General features: G+C 41.6%; 1 protein-coding gene across 1 annotated transcript in view; it reads right to left on the minus strand.

The window, feature by feature from the left end:
- Positions 1 to 474: 474 nt before the first annotated feature.
- Positions 475 to 22,292, minus strand: part of ABCC9 (ATP binding cassette subfamily C member 9) — a 67,341-nt gene continuing 45,523 nt past the window's right edge. Inside the window, exons 26-38 of the mRNA XM_009949896.2 lie at positions 21,493 to 21,562; positions 20,502 to 20,659; positions 16,965 to 17,057; positions 14,165 to 14,267; positions 11,676 to 11,777; positions 8,717 to 8,837; positions 7,593 to 7,723; positions 6,921 to 6,999; positions 3,977 to 4,085; positions 3,637 to 3,740; positions 2,798 to 2,931; positions 2,376 to 2,438; positions 475 to 612 (exon numbers count right to left, since the gene is read on the minus strand). Of these exons, the coding sequence (XP_009948198.1) occupies positions 475 to 612; positions 2,376 to 2,438; positions 2,798 to 2,931; positions 3,637 to 3,740; positions 3,977 to 4,085; positions 6,921 to 6,999; positions 7,593 to 7,723; positions 8,717 to 8,837; positions 11,676 to 11,777; positions 14,165 to 14,267; positions 16,965 to 17,057; positions 20,502 to 20,659; positions 21,493 to 21,562 (1,405 nt within the window). The remainder of the gene's footprint in view (positions 613 to 2,375; positions 2,439 to 2,797; positions 2,932 to 3,636; positions 3,741 to 3,976; positions 4,086 to 6,920; positions 7,000 to 7,592; positions 7,724 to 8,716; positions 8,838 to 11,675; positions 11,778 to 14,164; positions 14,268 to 16,964; positions 17,058 to 20,501; positions 20,660 to 21,492; positions 21,563 to 22,292) is intronic.

The following is a 22,292-nucleotide window of genomic DNA, read 5'->3' on the forward strand; positions in this document are numbered from 1 at the left end:
GCCTTTGGAATGCAGCAGATTGCCCCAAGTGTATTTGGTTTGGATTTGTTTTGTTTTGTTTTGTTTTTTTTTAAGTTTTCCCCTTGGGACAGAATGCTTCTGGGGATCTCTTGTTTCCTTGACAAACTGCACGATTTGATTGCCGGTTCCAGCATAAGATACGCAGTTTATAAGAGCAGTGCATTCTTTTGCTCACTAAAAAGTCTAAGGAAAATGCCAGATTCCCAGGAAATAAAAAATTCTGCCTCTGTGTGTGCGTGTGTGCGTGTGTGAAGTTTAATAGCTTTTGAATTAAGTGACATTTTTATTGCTTTGAGGCATACATGTATTGCAATAGGTTTTATTATTTTGGAAGATGGAAGTGTGAAGAAAGAACCTCTAAAAAAGAAAGATAAAAGTGATGTTACATTGAATAGAAAATATTTGCATTTCATTTGTTTAAAAATAAGCTATTAAAATGCATCATGTAATTCTTCACATGTCAGCCCGGACAAATGAAGCAAAGATGCCGTCTTCTTGAGAAAGTAGGTTCTCAGGCGTATCATATTCTAAAATGTTCCCTCGCTTCATGACGATGACCAGGTCTGCCGTTAGGATGGTGTGAACCCGATGCTGCCGTAAAGAAAAGCATACAGAAGTTTTCATTATGATAATTCTCACTGCAGTTCATTAATGTGCCTAATGCAAGGCATACCACGCTGCTGAAAGGCTATCCTTGTTTACTTGGAGTAGGCCCTTGTACTATATCTTTAATCTGAACAGCTCTCCAATTACTTTACAGCCTCTGCCACCAAGCCTGAAAATACTGAAGCATGCACTTCACTTTCGGTCTCTTAAGTGCCATTACGGAAGCACAGCTGTTGGGATAAACCCTACAGCATCACTGAAATACACCTTCCCCTTTAGGAAATATGGGCAAGAAACATCCTGGGTATGCCTGCGCTGTCAGGTGGCTTAGCGTCCTGCTCCGCTTCTTGGTCTCTGTACCCTGACTGTGTACTCTGCTCTCCTGGGCTGTCTCCTGTAAATGAATTAGCTCCCTCTGAGATTAAATTTGAGTGTGCCACAGGCAATAGATTAGCCCCATAGGCAACAGGAATGAAACCAGGCTGAGTGCAATTTCACTGCTGTATGAATACAGCCAGTCAGGTATAGACTGGGCGAACTCTAAAAGTGTGATATTTCACTATATAGGCTGAAGGTCAGGGATTACTTTATGGGGCAGGTTCCTTTGACATCAAACATTCAATGTTAGCTGCATGTCTAAGTTTAGTTAAGTATGATTAGCACAAATAGTCATGAAATTAAACAAACGCAGGAACCACACAATAAACACCTTCTTGCACTGTCATCTCAGAAGCTGTGCAGCAGAAAGGAAGGAGAGTGAATGAAAACTATAGAGGTAAAAATAACTACCAAAGAGCCAGAAGTCTCGTGAACAGTGGGGACTGAGAGAGTCTACTTGTGAGTCTTCACCAAAGTGGTGAACAGGCCGTCCTCTTTGAGGAGTAAGTTTGAGGCAGTGTCACATTCAACTAGAAAGCCCTCAGAAAAGACTAGGACAATATTGGCGTCCAAGATGTGAGATACACGATGCTGGAAAAAAGAAAAGAAAAACAGGTGGGTGAAGGAAGGAACAGCCGTGAATGGAGAGAGGAAGGAAATGAAGCCAACTCTGTGAAGAAAGCTAAATATTAATCTGTGCTATTTTGCTTGAGACACTGACTTTGGAAAGGCAAAGCAAAAGAAAAGTGAGATTCCAGTCAGAAGGACAATACTGACAATTTGAATGGCATGTAACTGAAGGAGAATATGCTTACCGCTAGTATCGTCAGCATTTACACATCCAAGAACCTTAGAGCTTATTGTAAATGAGCTAGGTTAAGTGGTTTGCCTGACACAAACTAGTCACTGACAGACCTGCAACCAGAGTCCCGGAGGCATAACTCTAATCTCTAACTGCAGGACTGGATTCCAGACAAAGCAAATGAAACAGCTGTTGAAATGCGTATTTATCTCGTGCAGAAAACATCTGTTTGTTGACTAGCCTGCCGTCACAAGGTGAAAATTTTTTAGTGAGAATGACTTCAGATTTTCTTGGAGATGGTGTAGATGCTAAAGTTCCATGTAAAATCCTTCTTCAGATCTAAGTGTTTTAGTTTGGCCCATTTGATAGCAAGATAGCATTAACTGCAAAATTTCAGGTTGATAGTATGTGTCTTGACCTGTTCTAGTATCTGGAAATATTCTGACATTGTGTATTAGTTTTATTTTATGATGTTTTTAGTCTTCTATAGTGATGTTTAACCGGTGAAATGTGAGGTAACTGCCTGAGGAATGAGGAAAGAGAGCCTCAAGCTGGCATCAATACTTACCGCTATAGTTACAACTGTGCGGTCTGCAAAGGCAGTCATCACCACTTTCTGCAAGATGTTTTCCTGTCAAAGGAAAAGGCTTACTTCAGTTACTTCATCCTTTTACATTTTAATTCATGTGTCTTCCAGCACATATGAGAGAGGATCATATCCCATACTATTTCTGATCTGTGCACTAGATTCTCAGTAGTGACGTCACACCTGCGAAAGCAGGGGTTTTCTAAAACGTTTTGTCTTTTTTCCCCGCACCACAGGCATCAATCCCCAAAATACATCAACAACAATGGCTGAAACCAAACACAAGAGAAAAGCAAAAAAGCTGTCGGGTTTGTCTGCTGAAGAGATCTCATGGCTGACATTTAGGGAAGACGCCTCTTCTCCTACTAGATCCATGCATCAATGGTGCTAATTGCTATACTCACTGTGGCCATGTCAATAGATGCTGTGGCTTCATCCATAATAAGAATGCTACTCTTGCGGACAAAGGCTCGGGCCAGACAGAAGAGCTGCCTCTGCCCTACACTGAAGTTCTCTCCTCCTTCTGTGACCATTGCATCTGTAATAAAGTCAGTTACTTTGAATGTCATATCACTGAAATACTGTAGATTCATACAGTCACGACCCAATGATTTTGAGTGGGCATCGTGAAAGCTCTGCTTGTGCACTATTCCAGCGTCAAGCAAAATCCCTGTAAAAGCCAATAAGCATAATCTTGACTGAACACTGGAATGGAATGATACCAAGAAAAGTGAGCACAGCTCCTTGGGAAAGGTGCAATATATCATTAAGCAAATAGTTGGCACAAATCTGGCAGGCTGCAGGATAGTATCTTGGTAATATGAAATACACTTAATATGCAAGGCAATATGTGAGTTTCCTTCATGAACCAGATCTGAAATGATAAGAAAAATGCCCTGTCAGTGTTCTAGACAAGAGCTACATCTTTACTGGCAGAGCCAGCTTCTGCTGAATGAGTGGAGGTAAAACTGCTCTTTTTTAACTCTTTGCTGACTAGTCACTCCACTCTGATGCTGAGGTGCTGCAGGATTTTTCTGCAATGAGTGGAAAACCAGACTACTATTCAGCTTTGTAGTGAGAATATTCTCTCTAGCATAGAGACAGAATATTCATTAGATGCCTGACAACTCCCACATGATGGTTCAGAGTGTGAGATCCCATGTATCTGTTTATACGCGTGCATGCTCATGCATGCATAATTTCATTACAGGCTTGTGTTCCCAGAGACTTGCTTCAGACATACCAAGGCCTCCTGGCAGTGACTTGACCATGTTCTTCAACTGAGCAATCTCCAGAGCTTCCCAGAGTCTATCATCAGTGCACTTGCATTCTGGATCCAAATTAAAGCTGCAAAGGAAACCATAATGGGAGGCTTGTTACTGCAATTACAGTTCATCCAGGTCTTCTGCAAAGGAGCATTTTGGCATTATGCATGTCACTTGACTTCCCTTGGACAGACTGTGTAGACAGATTGGGCTGAGCTGGGAAGGTTCCTTCCCTTTTCCATCCCTCTCTGTTCCACAGCACCCGTCACAAATATGCCACGCAATGCTGCTTGTCACCCCCTAATGGCATGCACCTACCGGATGGAGCCACTGAACAATATTGGATCCTGGAGAATAATGGAGAGTCTGGAACGGAGAGTATGAAGAGGCAATTTGCTGATGTCTATTCCATCAATCATTATCCTCCCTGTTTAAAAGAACGTGCAGAAGACATGTGAGGGAATCGCACAAAGCATGTGATCTGCAGGTAGCAGACAGAAAGATGAAACAGCTGGTTTCGGCTGGGCTCCAGATGTTGAGGCAGCATGCCTCTGCGATCTTTCAGCACTGTCATACAAACATGGGGAGGGTGGAAGTATGTAGTAACACAAGCCGGAGGGAACCCAGCTTATTAGGGACACCGTTGCCTTGCTCTCTTTATTTTTTTTTTTCCCTCCACCCTCCATTAAAGGAAATACATGGCTTCCATGCTGTGTGATTAATGATGGCACCAGAATGAGCTAAACAGCAAAGAGAGTGAAAACAAGAGCAATTTATATAATTAGCCATGTCCTGTGCCTTTCTCTGTTCCCCTCAACTTTAACTGTTGCAGAAGATACCTGATTTGAGATTGTGCACAATTTCTTATGCATAATATATGTATTCAGTCCATACATCAGGAGCCAAACTGTCCTTCAAACTCCAGAAGGAATGGGGTAGCATTAAGTTTTTAACAAGGGGCAGATCAGAAAAACAAAAAGGCTGTCCAGCTCCAAGACATTTTAATACTATTCCTGCTGGTTCCTACAGCTCAATTTCATTTGAGTATTTGGTTGTGAATTAGCCACATACTGTTCTGCTAGCATAAGATTAGTGGAAGCAGTCACATTAATCACTCCTTAACCTAGTAGTTCATTCCCCGACAAGAAGTTGCTGCAACAGCTGGGATACTTGGTAAAGTTAAGAGGATTTTTCCTTTTCTAGTCAATAGTTCAGGTCAATGAGCATATGGATCTCATCTGAATGTCTGATTTATGATGTGCTGGGTGTGGCAACTGTGATATTCAGGCAAGGGAGATGGGGGAAACGTACAAGAGAAACTGGTTGGCTGCTCTGTAAGTAGAAGAGGGTGAGAAAAGCAGATGGAATCTCTTCCCTTGAATCCTCAAACAAAAGCCAAGAACTATTGACCCCCCGACTTTCCCTGGACACAGAAACTTCCTCTGGGTTGTGGGGAAGGGATAGGCCAGGGCAAACTGAATGAGGATATGGTAAGGGGTATGCTCACCAGGCTCACTTCTGCAGTTTCCCTGTGGATTACTTCACTGGGCAGCTGCACTCCTCCCTGTGAAGTACCTAACATTAAGTTCATCAGTTCTCTCTCCCAACAGTGAGAACCTAACTATGAACTGGCAAATGCAGGGATATCCAAAGCTGTGCATGTATGCCTCTTCTGTCATTCCCAATTGTCATGATACTATATTTTGTAGGTTACTCTGTGTGCCCCTATTCCGATGAAAGACTTAATCCCCACCTAGCTGGACTACCAATAATCTTATGCTTTTATCAGTCAGAGAAACCAAGATTTCATCTGTTGAATGCAAAGTCCGACTGTTTTCAGACTTTCAGAAAGTCTAAATCAGGTCATAAGACTTCAGCATGAGACATCGGTGGTTTCATAAACGTAAGCAATTCCTTTTCTTCACAAATGAAGACATAAGAGAGGGTTAGCAGAAGATGAGGTGGACTAATGAGAGAAAAATTAATATGGCATGCCTTGGGAATAGGGGAATGCATTTTTGATAGAAGCCAGGGTGCTCAAGGAAAATAAAAGAGCAGATGAGGAGATCTAAGGGAAAAAGTAAATTAGAGAGGAGTTGGGAAACCTGGAAAGTAACGAGGGAAGGCCAAGCAAGACAGAAGAGAAATGAGAGGTAGTTTGAAGAGAGGGCAAGAAAAGCAAACACTAAAGAACAAGGAAAGAAGCGAGAGTAGGGGAACAAAATGGAACACATACAAATTTGAAGAAATAACAGAGACATAAGGAACCAAGATGGACAACATGAATGAAATCTTGGCTCTAGTAAAGTTACTCGAAGTCTTGTTATGTAACTTTTATTAGAGCCAGGACTCCTTCCAAAAGTGGACCAGCATAAAGGCCAAATATGAGAAGATTAAAGTAGAAGGAAACTTAAAGTTGGCCATAAACATAATTATTATTTATTTGCACTATTTATATATCTAGGAACCCCGGTCATGAATCAGAAATCTATTACTATAGATACAAACAGGCACAGAACCACAACCAAAGTTAAGTATTAGCTGCATCAGATTTACTTATCCTCCCGCATTCTACTGGGGTTTCCCTAGTAAATGTTCCATGGGCAATAGTTAAATTAGAAACATGGAAATCTTTGAAACAAAAAGTTGACTTTCAAGTAGGTTTCCATATCCCTGCGACAGTACACATGTATATGTATTATAAATGCCAGGATGCATATCGCTGCATACTAGTTCATGCCGATTAGCTGGGAGAGTGAAATGCTGCAGGAGTGAAAACATAGCAAAATGCTTCCAAAACCTTCACTCAGTTTCTGCTGTAGTTGTGGGAAACCACAATAAAATAAAAAATAAATATCAAGGGAATGGACTTGTTGAGTTCTAGTTTCTATTCTGCTAATATTTGTCAGCTATCATAAGTTACTACAGTTATTCTTTAGGGAGGAATTTAGAGGCTCCAGAGAGTTGCATATTTTTTCCTCCTGACTTAAAAATGGTATATTGTTTTGTCAGAGCATACGCAAAGAAAAAATTAAAAGAATTAGAAGTATAATCTGTGTGTAACATTTCCTGGAAGAACCAAGCGCTACTCACAGTAGGACACTTTGTACTTTGAAGTATCAGGCATAACAAGCCCCATTCTAATAAAGTATCTTCCGAGCCAGAGAGCTAGGATATAAACTATCAAAACCTCTTTGCTTCTTCTTGAAGAAATAAGCGGGGAGCAGGTCAGGAGTGACAACATACTCCCGTGAAAACTAACCATCAAATATGTCCACCATTCTGAAGAACGCCAAAGACAGGGATGACTTGCCACTGCCAGTACGACCACAGATCCCAACCTGCAAAAGAAAGCAAGATATTACTTACTTATAGAGGGGAGCTGTAAATCAGACTTGCAGTCCTTTTGGGAAAGCTGGACTGGATTGCCCTACTGGTGAGCAGGAAGGTCCTTCCCAATGGCCAGTGGCAGACACCACGGAAAAACCAAACTAGCAGAGCAAGTACACTCCTCGTTTCTGCCTCTCAGGATCTTGAGGATTTGTCCCAGGAACATTTTTGAAACCTCAGCATTTTGACCTGTACTCCAATGACACTATATGCTGAAATGTGAGATATTCTTGCATTGTTACTTGGTTCCAGTCTGGTGTTCATCTAATCTCCTCTGGCCACCTAGGCTCACTATAATTGAGGGAGATGGACTTGGAAAGAAGTGGGACTGTCAGAAGGAAACCTGATCCCAGACAAGAATAAGATGTCATCAGTGTAAGTTTCTTGACCCATGCCCAGGGACCTCAGAGAGGACAATGATTGTATATAGCTGTCACTGCAAGTTGTTATTCTTGCTCTTCTGCCACCTTAGAAAAGAAAAAAAAAACAATAAGGAAGGATCTGCTCCAGAATGAGGATGATAGGCAATTGCTTGACACGGTACCTTTTGTCCTGGTTTGATATATGCCTTTACGTGCTTAAGAACAGGCTTCAGGTTGTTTTCATATCGAACACACAAATTTTCAATCTTGATTTCCCCCTCCTGGGGCCAGTCTTTAGGGACTTGAGAGGGATCTGAAATAGTTACAGAAAAGAAAACCCAAAAGAATGCTATCAGAGGGTCCCCCTTTCTGATATACTCCTTTCTCCCTCTCTCCTGTCTGGGTACCTTCCTGAAGCCACTCAAGAAATGGGTGTCCCAGTTCCCTGCTAAGTAGGAGCTGGGAACTGCCTGGCAGGCACGTTTGCATTTAGCTTCCAGATTTTGACACATAAGAAGAGAGGGCAGATGCTAAAGTGGCTCTTGGCAATGAAACGGGGAGAAGCCAAATGAGCAGAGAAGAATGTAATGTCAGCGCAGTGTTAACATGCTCTTCGGTCAGTAACCGGCACAGGAAGGGCAGTGCAAGGAAGGATGTTGTTACTGCCATACAACATGAGCTGTTGACATTATCACAGCTCGTATTTCATCCAGATTTGCAAATACGCAGACAGGTTTTGTCTCCAGACTAAAGGGCTTGGCTTTCCAGGGAAGCTTGCTGACTTGTGAGTGGTTTTGGTCTGCACTTCAAGCACTTCTAAAATACCAATCAAAGCCAATTTGGAATATGTGGAGTACGAACACCGATATGCAGTTCAGGAAAGAGTTGCTGAGATCTGACTGCCAATGTGACCCTGTCCTGTAGTCCCCATTTGCTGCAAAGATCAGAGATTTTGAAACATGTGACTGACAGTGCATTTCTAATTTTTATCCATATTTTTGTTTTCTAAATAGCTACATGGATGTTTTGCTCATCCCATCTACAACTGTCTCCTGGTACTTTCTGATCGTACTACAGGGCCACGCTGTCTCCCTGGCATTTGATAGGTTGGGGTTTTTTATGTTGGCTAGCATGGTCTGCATATCTCATAGCTGCTTTTGGCTATCCTTGTCTCTCGGATCAGTGGGTGTTCCTACACGTCAATGAGAACAGATTTTGGGCAAAGAGGCGTATACATTTTGCATGACCAAGTCTACCATGCTTTCACATTACCACATTAAAACCCAAAAGGATTAGAGTGCAATACCCAAGTAGCCATCATAGTTCTCCGACTCCATGTTCAGGAAGCTGTGTACTTTTTTTACTGCACCCATCTGCACCTCCAGATCAGCCAGATTCCTCACCACCCAGTTCAAATAGTTGGTTATCTGCATCACAAAATGAAAACAAGGACAAGGTTCAACCTTCTGTCTGTTCGTCTACCTGTTTGCAAATAACGGTTGGATAAATTTATAAAAGTCTTTGGCCTGACTCAGCACAGCAAGTCTCTTACTGACGTTACAATGGTTCAAGGCTCAGTGCAACAGCGTCAAATAGGTAATAAGCCAGTCATACTCCAACATAAACAACCCTGACATAGTAATTTAGTGCTCGGCATTCTCATCCATGTTTTTTAGAGGAGAACTATGGAAAGGTTGTGCCTACAGTCTGAAGATGTGATTGATTAACGGGATCTTTTCTTCTTAGCATCTAGTAATCAGTACTGAAAGGCATCTTCTTTAAGCACACAAACACAGAAAAAAAACAATTGGAAATGCTGTTTGGCAATACTACATTTTCTAATCTTTCAAAGACCGCAATTAAGGATTGAGAAAGTTCACTATTTGCCAATATATTGAAAAGATTTGGTGGGCATTTAATTTCTGTTTCTGTCTGTGCATATTTAGATAATTAATTTATCTTTGTGGTAAATGTGAGGGGGTTTAACATAGAAATATATGAGAAAAAATGTATTATCAGCTCATTGGTATTTCCTTCTTGGTTTTTATTCCCACTTGTAATGAAAAGGATTTGATCAATAGTAAAGGTATTACTTGTAGTAGATAATAGTTGACAATTGGTTGTTTAACAATAGTCAGTAGCTTAGACAAAGTGATCTCTAGTCAGGACTGACTATTTAAGGCTGAAAATTGTAAAACAATTTCCTAAACATTTCCTAAACGTTCCTAAGTCTATATTTAGGAGCTCATATAAAAAAGAAAAACTGATCTTATTAGGAAAAGTTGATTGCCAAGCACCTTTAAAAAATGAGAAACTTTACACACCCGAATAAAGGTTTAGAAACTTAACACAGTGAAAACATCCTATACACAAACATATTCAGAGAAAGGTTTTGCCATTTATTTGTGGGAGATTGCTCAAACTGCCAAATAAGAAGTTTATTTTGAATAAATCACCCAGACCCACTTCTTTTCCACTAACCTAATACTGATGCAATAGGCATACAGTAAATAATTTTCACTGAGCTTCATCAATAACATTTGTCAATTTAGAGGATTGGAATAAAAAAAAATTTGCTTTTTCCTTAAGACAGAGTTACTCGAGGGGGTATTATTTTCTTTGTTATTCAGAAACTTGCTTATTCAGTGTCCAGCTTTTGAGTCAGGAAGTTACAGAAATGGGTACGTTTGCAGATAAACTAAACACTCTGCACAACTGCTGCTTGCGGAGTAGCAGGCTGCAACCATAGATCTGGCAGATTTGATAACAACCTGCCATCCAAAAGGCTTTACTCAGTATTTCAACCTTCATTGCAGTTGTGCAAGGGAGTTGGCAGTGTTTATACAAGGGGAGAGAATAAGCTTATGGGTGTCTACTGTAAACACAATGTTGGTACAAACAGTTTGCTCTCATCCAGATCCAAACACCAGCCCTCTCTTAGCTCCAAAGGGAAATGATACAAAAGCCTGTGTCGGGGGACACAGGTAACGATCCACCTGCATTCAAACTTTCATCAGTGTTACTGTGGGGCAGGAAAGAGACAGGTAATCACCTAGTGACTACAGCATTTTTTTTCCTCTACTATGCCAGGCTTCAGCACATGGCTAACTTACACTAATGATCTGTTTGCAAACACAGACTAAATACAAAGAAGCCAAAGATGACGCAGACATCCTGGCGCTTCCAGATCTCTGCTAATGAAGCAGGATTACCAAGAACATTTTCAGAGTGAAGTTGAAGCACTGGGACTGATTCTCTGTTGCTTGCAGATTCTCACACTGCTGCAACAGCAGCACGAAGGGGATCTAAGGCCACCCTAAGGCAGCTGCCAAGAACTTTCTGTTATAACCGTCGGCTCACCGGCATTTACGTGCAAAGCCAAATCCTGGTGTTAGACTCATACCCATATCCCTCCTCATGGCAGTGCCGTAAAGCAGCCAGATTTTTGCCATGCCAGCCATGATTTCAAAAATTCTTCCTGCCACTATCCTCATCGTGCTTTTGTCCCCACTCTCGTGGTTAATTGAGTGGTATTTCTACTCTTTATGGTTATCATACTCATCCTGTGCTCATGATGCATTCTCAGCCTCTCTGACAGCCTGGTACACTAAAACACTGCTCCTTCTCCGTGACTCAGCTCAAATAGCTCAGTGCTAACGATAGTGTCAAAATGAATCGGCTAGTGTGCCACGAAAATCTCACCGTTCCTAACCCCATCTCCTCTGCTTTCCTAATGCTACCAGTCATGATGAACCATGCCCACCAGCCCCAAAGGTCCCAATCCCCAAATCTATTCAGAATTGCATGGACAATATTGGGCATCTGAGTATTTCCCTCCAGAGGCAGAACTGGTATTTCTGGTTCTTAGCAATTATTTTATTTGATCTTTGGTTAAAGATTACCCAGGTTATAAGAGTCTGTGGAAGAGTATTTTCTGGCAGGTTTTGCCATATACAGGCGGAACCGACACTGTGTTGTGCAAAACAGAGTGCACAGCAGGTCCTCTTACGCATTTTTAATTTTCCTGCTCTGCTTGGGAGCACGCAGGGCCTGGGAATGGTTGTGTTTTTTTAATTGGCTCATAAAACCTGAAGCAAGTCCAAGTTGCCCTGAACTCTCTCAGCTTTGGCTCAAATCCATTATTTGCGAGATTGTTTTTTTCAAGATTAAGAAAGCTGGAAGATAACCATGTATATGTATTTTTAAAAATATTATAAAATTAATACATTGGTCTGAAAGCTCTTATGCTTTGCCTTGGTACATACCGTCAGAGCGTATAGGAGACCTAGCCCCACAAACCCTGAGTTAGGTCCTTCAGTGATGGAAGTGACAGCTGCAGTCAGAACTATACAAGCACCGAGGTAATCCTGGAGTGAGAGAGAGGGAGAGAGAAAGACTCTAGGCAACGTTAAAATGCAGCAACAAGAAAAAATTTCTTTAGTTGCAGAGTGGGTTCACTCTATTATTTCTGTAATGACACCTAGTCCTCAATTCTGGTTTGTTTTTCCTGGAAAAGGTCAGGGGTTGTGTTGCCCAACCTGAAGCACTCTAAAGGAGCTTGCTGAACACAACTGAAACAGGCCAGTGTTTTCTGCAAATACGTTTCGGCTGGGGTATCTCGTTGTGGCCACCCCAAAAAGAGCAGGTATGAAAAAATCTAATGAGCGCATAAAAAAGATAAAACTGTAAGAATGGCATAACGATGACACCCCTAATTCCTACCCCTAAAACAAATCAATTCCACTCTTTCCACTCTCCTTCAGGTCTTCTCAAACATGGGCTTGCCTGCCCCAAAAAGAAAAGTATCAGTGACTTCACACAGTCCTTGAAGAATTTTGGTGGCATTTATACAGGTCATGCACCTGTTTTATTGGCTCAAGTGGGCAGACTGACATACGGAGTCTGCATCATGAAACGGGACACTTTGCATGGTGAAGGCATCCCTAAGCCTGCTATACGCTCACAGCCTGCAGTGAAACACTGTGTGTGTGTTGGCAGTGTGGACTCTGAAAGCAGTATAACTGTGTAGTTGTGGTGCTGCAAACGGGCTACTAAGCCTTGCTTCTGCCACAGCACTTTGAGTTTCAGAGTGATTCTGTGGGAGATACCTGAAGGACCCCAGTTCTGTTGCATGGTGATGATTTGCTTTACAGAAATTGCTGTGGAGGCTGTATTAGAAAGATCTGACTTCTTAAAAGCTTTGCAGGAGCTTGAACCCATCTTCTTGATGTGCGCCTCAATTTTGAAGTGAATGCCACATGTGATCTCATGTAGTTGTCAAGGTGCCTGATTCATGAGACTGCTGCTATTCCCGCTCTCCCACTGCTCCCTGTATTATATTTACTTTGGATTAAGGGTTAGCATTTTCCATTCATTTTTTTCCTCCTGTCTGATAACATCCTGCCTGGAATCTTTCCTTCTGAGATTTGAGATGAGGGCTGCCTAGTTCATCTGTCTGTAAAAATTGTTGATGAGCAGATGACAGACTTGAACTTAACATCTACAGGGAGGCAGAAGCACAATGGTCTTGTCTCCATCAGCAGTTGGGACAGGACTTCACAGTTGCTATTAACTCCTACAAACTTTTGAGTGATCTTAGTACCACTGTGCCATTAGGCAGAGATAAATGAACTATTACCTTGGCAAGACCACATTAATTCTAATGCTATGAGGAAGCGATGCATATTCTTGGATCAAAGTCATTCTGTACGTAAGCAAGTCTAAGACTGTAAGACATTAACAGGCATTGCCACAGCTTATTCCAGGATTTGCTGTTGCTTTGTTATTTATCTGTCTTTGATTTGGAAGCAAGTTCAGCTTGATCATGGATGCTGTAGGAAGCTGAAAGCTTCATGCACAAGGGGAAGCTTTGCTATCATAAGAAACGGAGCACAACTTACTTTGTTGATCTGCCAGCATACCAGGAAATGAAGGTGAGGATACAGCCTTTGATGTGAGGACTAATCATGCCTGTTACTATTTGTGTATAGCAGAATCAGGTCACTGCTCTGCTTATTCACTGCTCTTTTAGCGTCAGATGAATAAGGAAATCATAGTGACTTTTCTTGCCTCTCCCTGCCTTGCAGATCAGGAAAGTTCTTCATGTGCTGTCCCTGGAGAGCCCCCATAAAAAGCCAGGAGCCTGTCTCCCTGGCAGTGGCTGCGTTGTGCCCTACTGCCACTTGCTTCTCAGTTGGAGTCTAGTTCTGACATCTTTTGTGATATTGAACAGTAAAATCACAAACAGTATGGCCTCACAGCCGCAGTAAGGGCACTGCAAAGGAGGGGTTTAAATTACAGCTGTGGGATTAAATCTGTTGCTGGAGAGAGACCTCAGGACCTGGAAGCTCAGTGGTGCCTAAAACAGCCCTGCAGAATGATGGCACACTTCACAAAACTACTAAAAAGCCATGTTCTGCTTTGAAAGTAGTTCCTGCTGTGGCAGGTCTGCAGATGCTGAACAGTAGTAGAGAATGCCTTATTTCAAGTTATGTAAACATTTGTTCTTGCACTCTCTTCAGACGCTAGACATCACAACAGCAAAAGATGAGGGAGACTTGTGTTTTCTTACTCCTGGCCAAGAAAGCTGTAAAAGCCCTACGGGTTTAACATAAACAATCCTGATCTATTTTAAGGAACAGTGTGAATAATCTCATCGCAAGATTAATTCTCGTTATTATCTTCTCTGCATCAGGCAAAGTCTCTGTTTGCTTCCAAGGTTTCAAAACCATGGCTGGGATGAAACCGAACGTACCGTCCTGACCTCCAGCCATCTGTTGGCAGCCGATAGAAATAAGTAGGCAATGTTGTTCGTGTCCGTTAGTTCCAGCATACGTTGTTTAAATCTGGCTTCGTGCCTGCCAAGAGCAAAGTTGTTATATTACAACACATTACACAAGGATGAAGCATTAAACTCTTCTCTCCCTCCCCTCCACTGAAACCAAAACTTTTTGCCCTTCTGCTTCTGCCAAACTTTGGGTTAAAAACTCTTCCCTAAGGATCCGTTTCTGCTGCCAGGGCTCTCCTTAACCAAGCAGAGCTACACATGCAATAGGAGGAATTTGTTCGACAAGCAATTACATTGGACTAGATTTAGGATCAGAGCCTGTCCCCTCAAAGAGACAGCAATGCCAGGGTGCTTGGGACAGGTTTTACTTCCCAGAGCATGTCGCTTTTATAGCTGTGGGCTGTGGCTGCTGCTGCCCTTCAGTCCTCTCAGAAGCGAGTGCTGCTATGGCCCCTCGCTTCTTCCTCAGAGGCCACTAGCAAGAGCAGAGGGCTCACCTGTCAGCTTAAAATCTGATTTCAGAAGTTACCTGGCCAGCTGCAGGAGTCTCCAACAGGAGTGACATCTCTAAGCTTTCAACTAATGTAGACTGTAGATTGATCAGTAGATCAATACCTTTCAGCTACTCAGCTCAGCCGTTTTCTCAGCTAGTGACATGTTGCCTAAATGACTCAGAAAACTACAATGAGGGAGAGCTATTGATCATTTCTGAATCACAAAAATGAGCCATGTTACCTCCAGGGCCACTTGTTTCTCTCTCCCTCACGTAATGCCTGTCACGTTTAAAAACCAGTGCAAGGATGTCAGAGCGCCTAAAAGCTGAGGTACACTTTGGGAGAGGAGGGGGAAACCTCTGTTGGTATAAGTGTATTAAATTCATGGTGCCTTTAGGTATGACCTGCAGTCAGGTGGAAACCATTTCATTGTTTCCTATTCTACCGTCTGTTAGATACCCTCACTTGAATAAGCTAGCTGAACTTCATTCAGCAGCTTATCGTGTGTTTTATCACTGCACGCTCTTGCATTTTAAAGTCTCAGGGCCCTGTGTGAGGCACCTGTAACCCCTGTTGTGCCAGAAACTTCTTTCTTCTTTTTTTTTTCCCTTTTCCCACTGATACTTTATTTCCCTCTTCACAGCTTGTAAACATGACAAGCAACGTCCCTGAAACAACTGGTAACAGTAATGACGCAGGGAGGAGCAAAGATACACCGACTATTTTGCTCATCTGCCTTTCTGGCAGCAAAACTCCTGCTTTCCTAATGGAAAATCTGACATGCTCAATCTGTATCTTTTCATCCACATCCAGCTGGGCAGTTTTAGACTTTTATCCTGTCAGATGACAAACAGCAAAGGTCACTGAAATTGCCTTCTGATCCAACTGTACTACTTTGTGGTAAGTTATGTGAGGAGCTGCTGTATTTTATCCTGGAACATACTGAACTCAAACTGCAGAGAATGACTAACAGGACTATTAGTAAACATGAGCTTGCTGACAAAAACTGCTGGAGACTACAGGTTTGGTTGACAGTGGAGCACAGACGGAGAAATGAAATGGCTATGATTAGCACCAGAGATCCTGGAAAACTCAAGTGATGGTTACGATGCCTAGCCCCTCCCTAGGGCTGCCTTTTGCTCTCTGCCATCCAAGTTCCCATTGCCTTTTTGTAAGGTAAAGAAGAGTTGAACCACTCCCGAGAAGTGCTAAGCTCCTTCATCTTTCTCAGGAGATAACGTGATGAAAGGCCAGTCTGAACCTCTCAAGGAACGCTCAGCGTACATCAGCATCAGGCCTTAATTATGACTTACTGTTTCAATACATCATTGCAGTTGATAAAGCTTGTTAAAACATTTCGTGTTGACCACTGGCTCACATCTCTTCAACACAGCAACATTTTTCCATGTCCTGCCGCAGTCCTTACTGTACCACTCTGTACTAATAGCCTAGGTCCTAAGCTAGCTTGAAGTGATGAAACAGATGATCAATAGGTGTGTAAATAGCATTGCAGTGAGATCTGCACTGGTTTGAAGTTCTACATTGTACAGAATGAGTGCAAGTTACACTTACTGGGGAGCAGCATCAAGCTGGCACTTTGTCAGAGTCATGCTAGCTATAATGTATGAGGAGAATTTGTCCTATATTTCATGTAGTAACTAGAGAAAAAAAAATACATGCATGGAAAGTTGGAAGAACTATCTGAATCTTCTGGAATTTATTTTTCAGTTTTGATTGACCAGGCTAGGTTTTACAATACTAAGATCAAGTTCTGTTCTGCTGTAGTTTTCTTGGAAAGTCTCTCAAGTTGCCTACTGACATTCAGTTGGAGAGTGCTACAATGATGTTTCCTTGCCTGAGGAGTGGGTTAAATACAGAAATGATTCAAGGTCACTTGGATAGCACAGCTTGTAGGATATAGCAGGGGGGTCTAAAGGAGTGGTGCCTGTGTCTGCCTGGCAAAGGAGATCTCCCTGCTGTCCAAGGAAGGCATGGTTAAACTAGACACCTTAGAAGTTTAAATATCATATCCTAAAAAAGTCATCATCTTTAATTCAGTGGAAAACCAACACAGATAAATCGGTGTGTTACTGTAAATATGGACAAGTGTTTAGAGGCATGGCAAAGCAACAGGAAAACAAAATCTCTTCCCTTTTTTGAGATGGCTTAATTAAAGCCCACCAGATCCAACAATTTGCCCTCAGACATGCTCCAAGCAAGCTGCACGGGCCAGACCAAAACCCAAGCCTCCTCTAATCATTTGTTTTACTGACCTGAATGCTCTAATGGTGGTAAGGCCTTCAGCTGTCTCAGAGAAGTGGCAGAGTAAAGGTAGCTGGGTGCTGTCATCAAGTTCCTGGAGGTCTCTGGGAGTACGAAAACCAACTGACAGTCATTACAATGCAAACATCTCTGCAGAAATTTTACTGCATAACAGAGAAGAATAGCCATTTTATATACTGCACATATTCTTTTCAAAATCACACAAAATAGTATTTCTATAGTATAGAAAGACACTGTCATGGGAATATCACACTTCTCTTTGCCATAGGAGCCTTTGAACCATCTCCCAGACACCTCCATGACCTAGCTTTTGGTCACAGCTAAGCTTCTCTTTGTCCCACAGTGATAATGACATTATCATATCTCTCCTGCCTAAAAACCTGCTGTCCATTTTAGCCAGATCCTAATTATCTTTTATTCTCAAACATTCTAATTTATTAATATAATTAACTTAAATTCAGAACAGTTGATTTTAAACTTTATAGCATGTTATCTGTGGTTCTTAGGTATAAAATAGTTTGTGTATCTGCAACTTTATCTGTCTTATTGCAAATGTATCAGCTGGCCTAAAAAAAAGGTGCCTTTCCATGTAAATGTTGCCTCATTTTGAGTATCTGTAAGTACCACAACATGCTGAACAAAGAATATAATAGACTACAGCAGACCTTCTATTTGTGGTGTTAACATTATCACATTGGTTGAAATAGACAGGACTGACAGAGAAATAATATGAATGAGAAATTTCCTCAATTATTCAGCAATGGGATTTTCAGGACCTGCATGGAGCAATGATATTTAAGTCTAAAAAGTTCCAGTCTCCTGAAACAGGAATGTTTTCCAGACCACAGAGACAAATACATCTTTCTGTAACACTGCCATTGGCATAGCAGCCAGTTATATAAACAGAAGAGAGGCCAGATCATTAGATATTTAAACTCTTTATTAAAATCCTACTATGTTTGCACCCTGTATTAGATAGGCCAGGAGAAGTAACTGCTCCATGATGCTGAATGTTACAGTATACAGAACTGAATTTGCTGCTTACGTTTTGATGACAAATATGCTCTCTTTCAAATTTATGATGGAAAATACACAGAAGTTTTTGAGAGATGTAATGGAAAATACAACAAAAGGTCAAAGTGCTGCAAGAAATACTGTAAATATTTGCATTTCTAAAAATTAGTGAAGCTTATATGACTGGAAAGTACAGCATGCAAGTAAGTTACAAATACCAGCTGAAGCTATTCCTTCATCCTACATTTCCCAGGACTATTTTTTCTAGAAATAAATTGGATTTATTAATTTCTGGTGTGAATTGAAAGAACACAAGTGAACCCTGAATGCCTTACAAGCGACTTAAAAGAATTTAATTTAAACAGATTTAAAGAAAAGCACTTGCTGATACACTTTTGCCCAGAAAACTGTTATGGAATTAAATGAATGAGGTAGTTATGGACTTGCAGAGCCAATGGATGCATATGTGTGTGTGCTGACTTACAGGGGTGATCAACCTCATGCTAACTTGCATGGAGTGGCTATTGGTACAGCATGTGGGAAAGTCAGGTTTGGAGATGGATGGAGACTTTGACATATAGAATACGGAGAGAAACTAGTATTTCCTTGGGGTCTAAAACATCAGATTTTGCCTACTCTTGTGTATTTTAAGCAAGAAGTTTAATCACTGTGCACTACTATAGGTAGCAAGACAGGGTGATGCTCAGAAGACCACAGTGGATTTAAGAATGAAAACCAGGTCTCCTGATTCCTCAGCCACCCTGAGACTTAGTGTACTGCCATGTGCAGCTTTAGTTTGGAAACCTGGTGGGGAAATAACAGGATTTCTGAAAAATCTCAGAGAATTTAAGCAAATTATTTCAAAATTAAACATCTTTGGTTTGCGAATTCTTATTATAGAGTTTTCTAATGAATAAATCTCCTTGGAAGTTCTGAGACAAGCTGATGAAACGTAGGGTAAAGTGAAGGTAAATTGTTGATATGTTGCTCTTTGCCCCTCCTGCTCCATTGATTGAAGGGGAACAACTGACATAATTCTTTCTCAGGCTACCTAAATGAGAGTATCATCTGTGAAGCCAACTGTACTGGTATGCTCAGTTGAAAATCCCTGTGTCTCTTAACTTGATGCTACAAACCAGCAGCTAATGCTTTACCATGTGACTACTGCAAAGACAGGGCCAGAAGTGACAGTTGCTGATGATGGTAGGTTGTTTTGGCCTTCCTGCAGGTCAGCAGGTGCCTAGATTGGATATTTTTAAGTATCAGAAAGTGCAGTAAATCCAGCCAGAAATCTGGCTGATAAAAAAAACAGAAGCATGACTGATTGAATTTAAGAAAAAACTTCAAATGGCTTGCTTAAGGTGTTTTACTAAATTATATAATGAATTTAGCACTAGAAGCATGACTCTAAGAAATCATGACACTCTTTTTGCTGAAAAATTGTACTCTTTGTAACCAGCCAAACCATTCTGTATATGAAATGTTGCTGAACAGTAGAAATGACTTTCTGTGGAGTTTTTTTTTCCCAATACAAAGAAAAAGCTGTGACTGATCATAGAATCTAATAGAATCATTTTGGTTGGAAAAGACCTTTAAGATCATCAGGTCCAACTATTATCCTAACACTACCAAGCCCACCACTAAATCATGTCCCTAAGCACCACATCTATGTCTTTTGAACACCTCCAGGGATGGCGACTCCACCACTTCCCTGGGCAGCCTGTTCCAATGTCTACCACTCTTTCAGTAAAGAAATTTTTCCTAATATCCAATCTAAATTTCCCCTGGCGCAGCTTGAGGCCATTACCTCTTCTCCTGTCATTTAGTTACTTGGGAGAAGAGACCAACACCGGCCTCACTACAACTTCCTTTTGGGTAGGGCAATAAGGGCAATAAGGTCTCCCCTCAGCCTCCTCTTCTCTAGGCTAAACAATCCCAGTTCTCTCAAGCACTCCTCTTAAGACCTGTTCTCCAGACCCCTCACCAGCTTTGTTGCCCTTCTCTGGACTCGCTCCAAGACCTCAACATCTTTCCTATACTGTGGCGCCCAAAATTGCACACAGTACTCAAGGTGTGATCTCACCAGTGCTGAGTACAGGGGCACAAACACTTCCCTGCTCCTGATGGCCACACTATTTCTGATACAGGCCAGGATGCTGTTGGCCTTCTTGAAGTTAATCCAGGAAGTTATTTTCCATTCTCTACTAACCCTCAAAAGGTCAAAGAGGAGCTTTGACCAGATGCGAGATGGCTCAGTTGATTAACAAACTTCATGCTCATCTGACTCTATAGCCAATAGTGTACAAAAGTGATGCAACTAGTGTTACTTCCCCAAATAGGCCCCATTTGTAGTCAGGTCAGCTGGAAACATCCTCCAAAGTGATCTCAAACTCATACCTCATGATCAAAACCAGGATGCCATGGCCATTTTCCCCTTATACTAGCTAGTTTAACCTCACATTCCGACACAATTCTTTTAGAAGAAATTTTCAGGACAGTTTTTAAATACATACTTGGAAGCAACTCTGAAGTATTTCTGGATGAAATAAAATGCTATCCCGAGAGGCACAAGGGCAACAAGGAACCATGGAGTAGCATAGGAGATCATTCCGATGGCTGACAGGCAGAGTAAGGTGGACCGGGTAAGAGACTCCAGCGTAGGAGGAATGTGCTGGAGCAAAATAAAAACCATATGTAAGGCAAAAATCACCAGTAGTACCACTATATGCCTTTTCCTGTAGAGGACCATAGGGAAAGTGGAATGATACCGCTGTGCACTCATTGATACTCTCCTTATATCAGGAGCCTTTATGTGTCTGTGGGTCTACTACTCAAATGTGTGGAGGTTAAAAAATGAGTCAGTAGGTTTTTTCCTAAAGGTCAGTGCTTCAAAGATCATGAGGAAATAGGAGCCATTCCCACCTCTCTTATACAACAAGGAAAGAAAGAGAAAATTTTTCTCAATATCCCAAATTTTTATAGAAACAGCATGCTCTTTCTCAGAGCCTCCTAATTTTCCTTCCATGTTCCCATCACCCTCACACGCAGGATTATCACTCATCCAAACATTTTAATTCACAGCCATAGTGAAAGCATCCCTTCCTCTCCCTGAATGCTCTAAATTCAGATGTGCTACAGCCAGGATGGAACATCTATTTGTCATGTCTGCTCCCATATAGTTAAAGTTAATATATTCTACCCTATTTCCTGTTTTGAGCCCAAAATCTGGTGTTTTGCTAATCCAGATCTTCCAACAGAAGCACCAGTCTGCATATGAAGAAATTAAGAGCCACCATCTCCCACCATGTTTATTCTAACTGTTACCTGCCCTCATTACTACAAATGTTTGTACTTTCTATTTTGAGTTTGTCTGTTGTCGTTCCCAGAGCCTGTTTTTGCTATGCCTTTCTTTCCTGAGTATTTTAATACATCACCTTATTCAGTAGATAAGTGAAAATTTACAAAGCCAAGACGTAATAAAACAGAATAGATTGATAGGTCTACCTGATCGATGATATTTGTATCAGCAGAGAAGCGATTTAAAATTAGCCCCAAAGGAGTCATATCAAAGAACCTGTTGAACAAATTAAAACCAAAAAGTTACCTGAAAAGGAATTCCAGTTTTGGATAACAGCCCAGTCAGACAGAACACAAAGTTGTGTCCAGCCATTTTCTAAAACCAAGCAGTAAATATGAATAACACAACAGATCATAATGTCTGCATCCTGACTATCTAAATGCTTCTTTTTGCATTTCCTGCCCCCCCCCCCCCCTTTTAAGTCTCCTCTTCCAAAAACCTGCCGTCTTACCTCCTGCTCTTTCATCCATGCTCCTTCAAGATTTAAGATCCCTCTCAAAGATCACAGCCCGTCCCTGGCTGCTACTCAACCTCCTGCATAGTACTGGGCACCAGGACCCAGTTGTTTCACGAAAGCACCATGATAATTGTATTTGTTATGCAGGCGTCCTTCTGGCCATCCTGCTGCTTGTGAGAGACTGTGGTTATCATGCACAGAACCCGTGCCCAGCCGTCAGAGGGAGTGTGGTGTCCACGTCGTTTGACACCTTGCCCATTGCTCAGAATCGGAGGTGGGTGCGCTGGAGCTAGAACTGCACTCAAAGCCATCCTTGACACCTCAGCCTTGAAGGGGGTGCCAGCTATCTGACATTTCAGCCAGATAAAAAAGGGGACAGAATTTCACAGCTTCTGACATGGAATTTTTTTCCCCCTCATTACCTCAGTAGTTATTTTCACTTTCTGAGACCTCAAAGGAAACAAGGCAAATACAAGAGCTTTTCATAGA

This window comes from Leptosomus discolor, chromosome 1, assembly GCF_034619465.1.
Source record: "Leptosomus discolor isolate bLepDis1 chromosome 1, bLepDis1.hap2, whole genome shotgun sequence".
Taxonomy (NCBI): domain Eukaryota; kingdom Metazoa; phylum Chordata; class Aves; order Leptosomiformes; family Leptosomidae; genus Leptosomus; species Leptosomus discolor.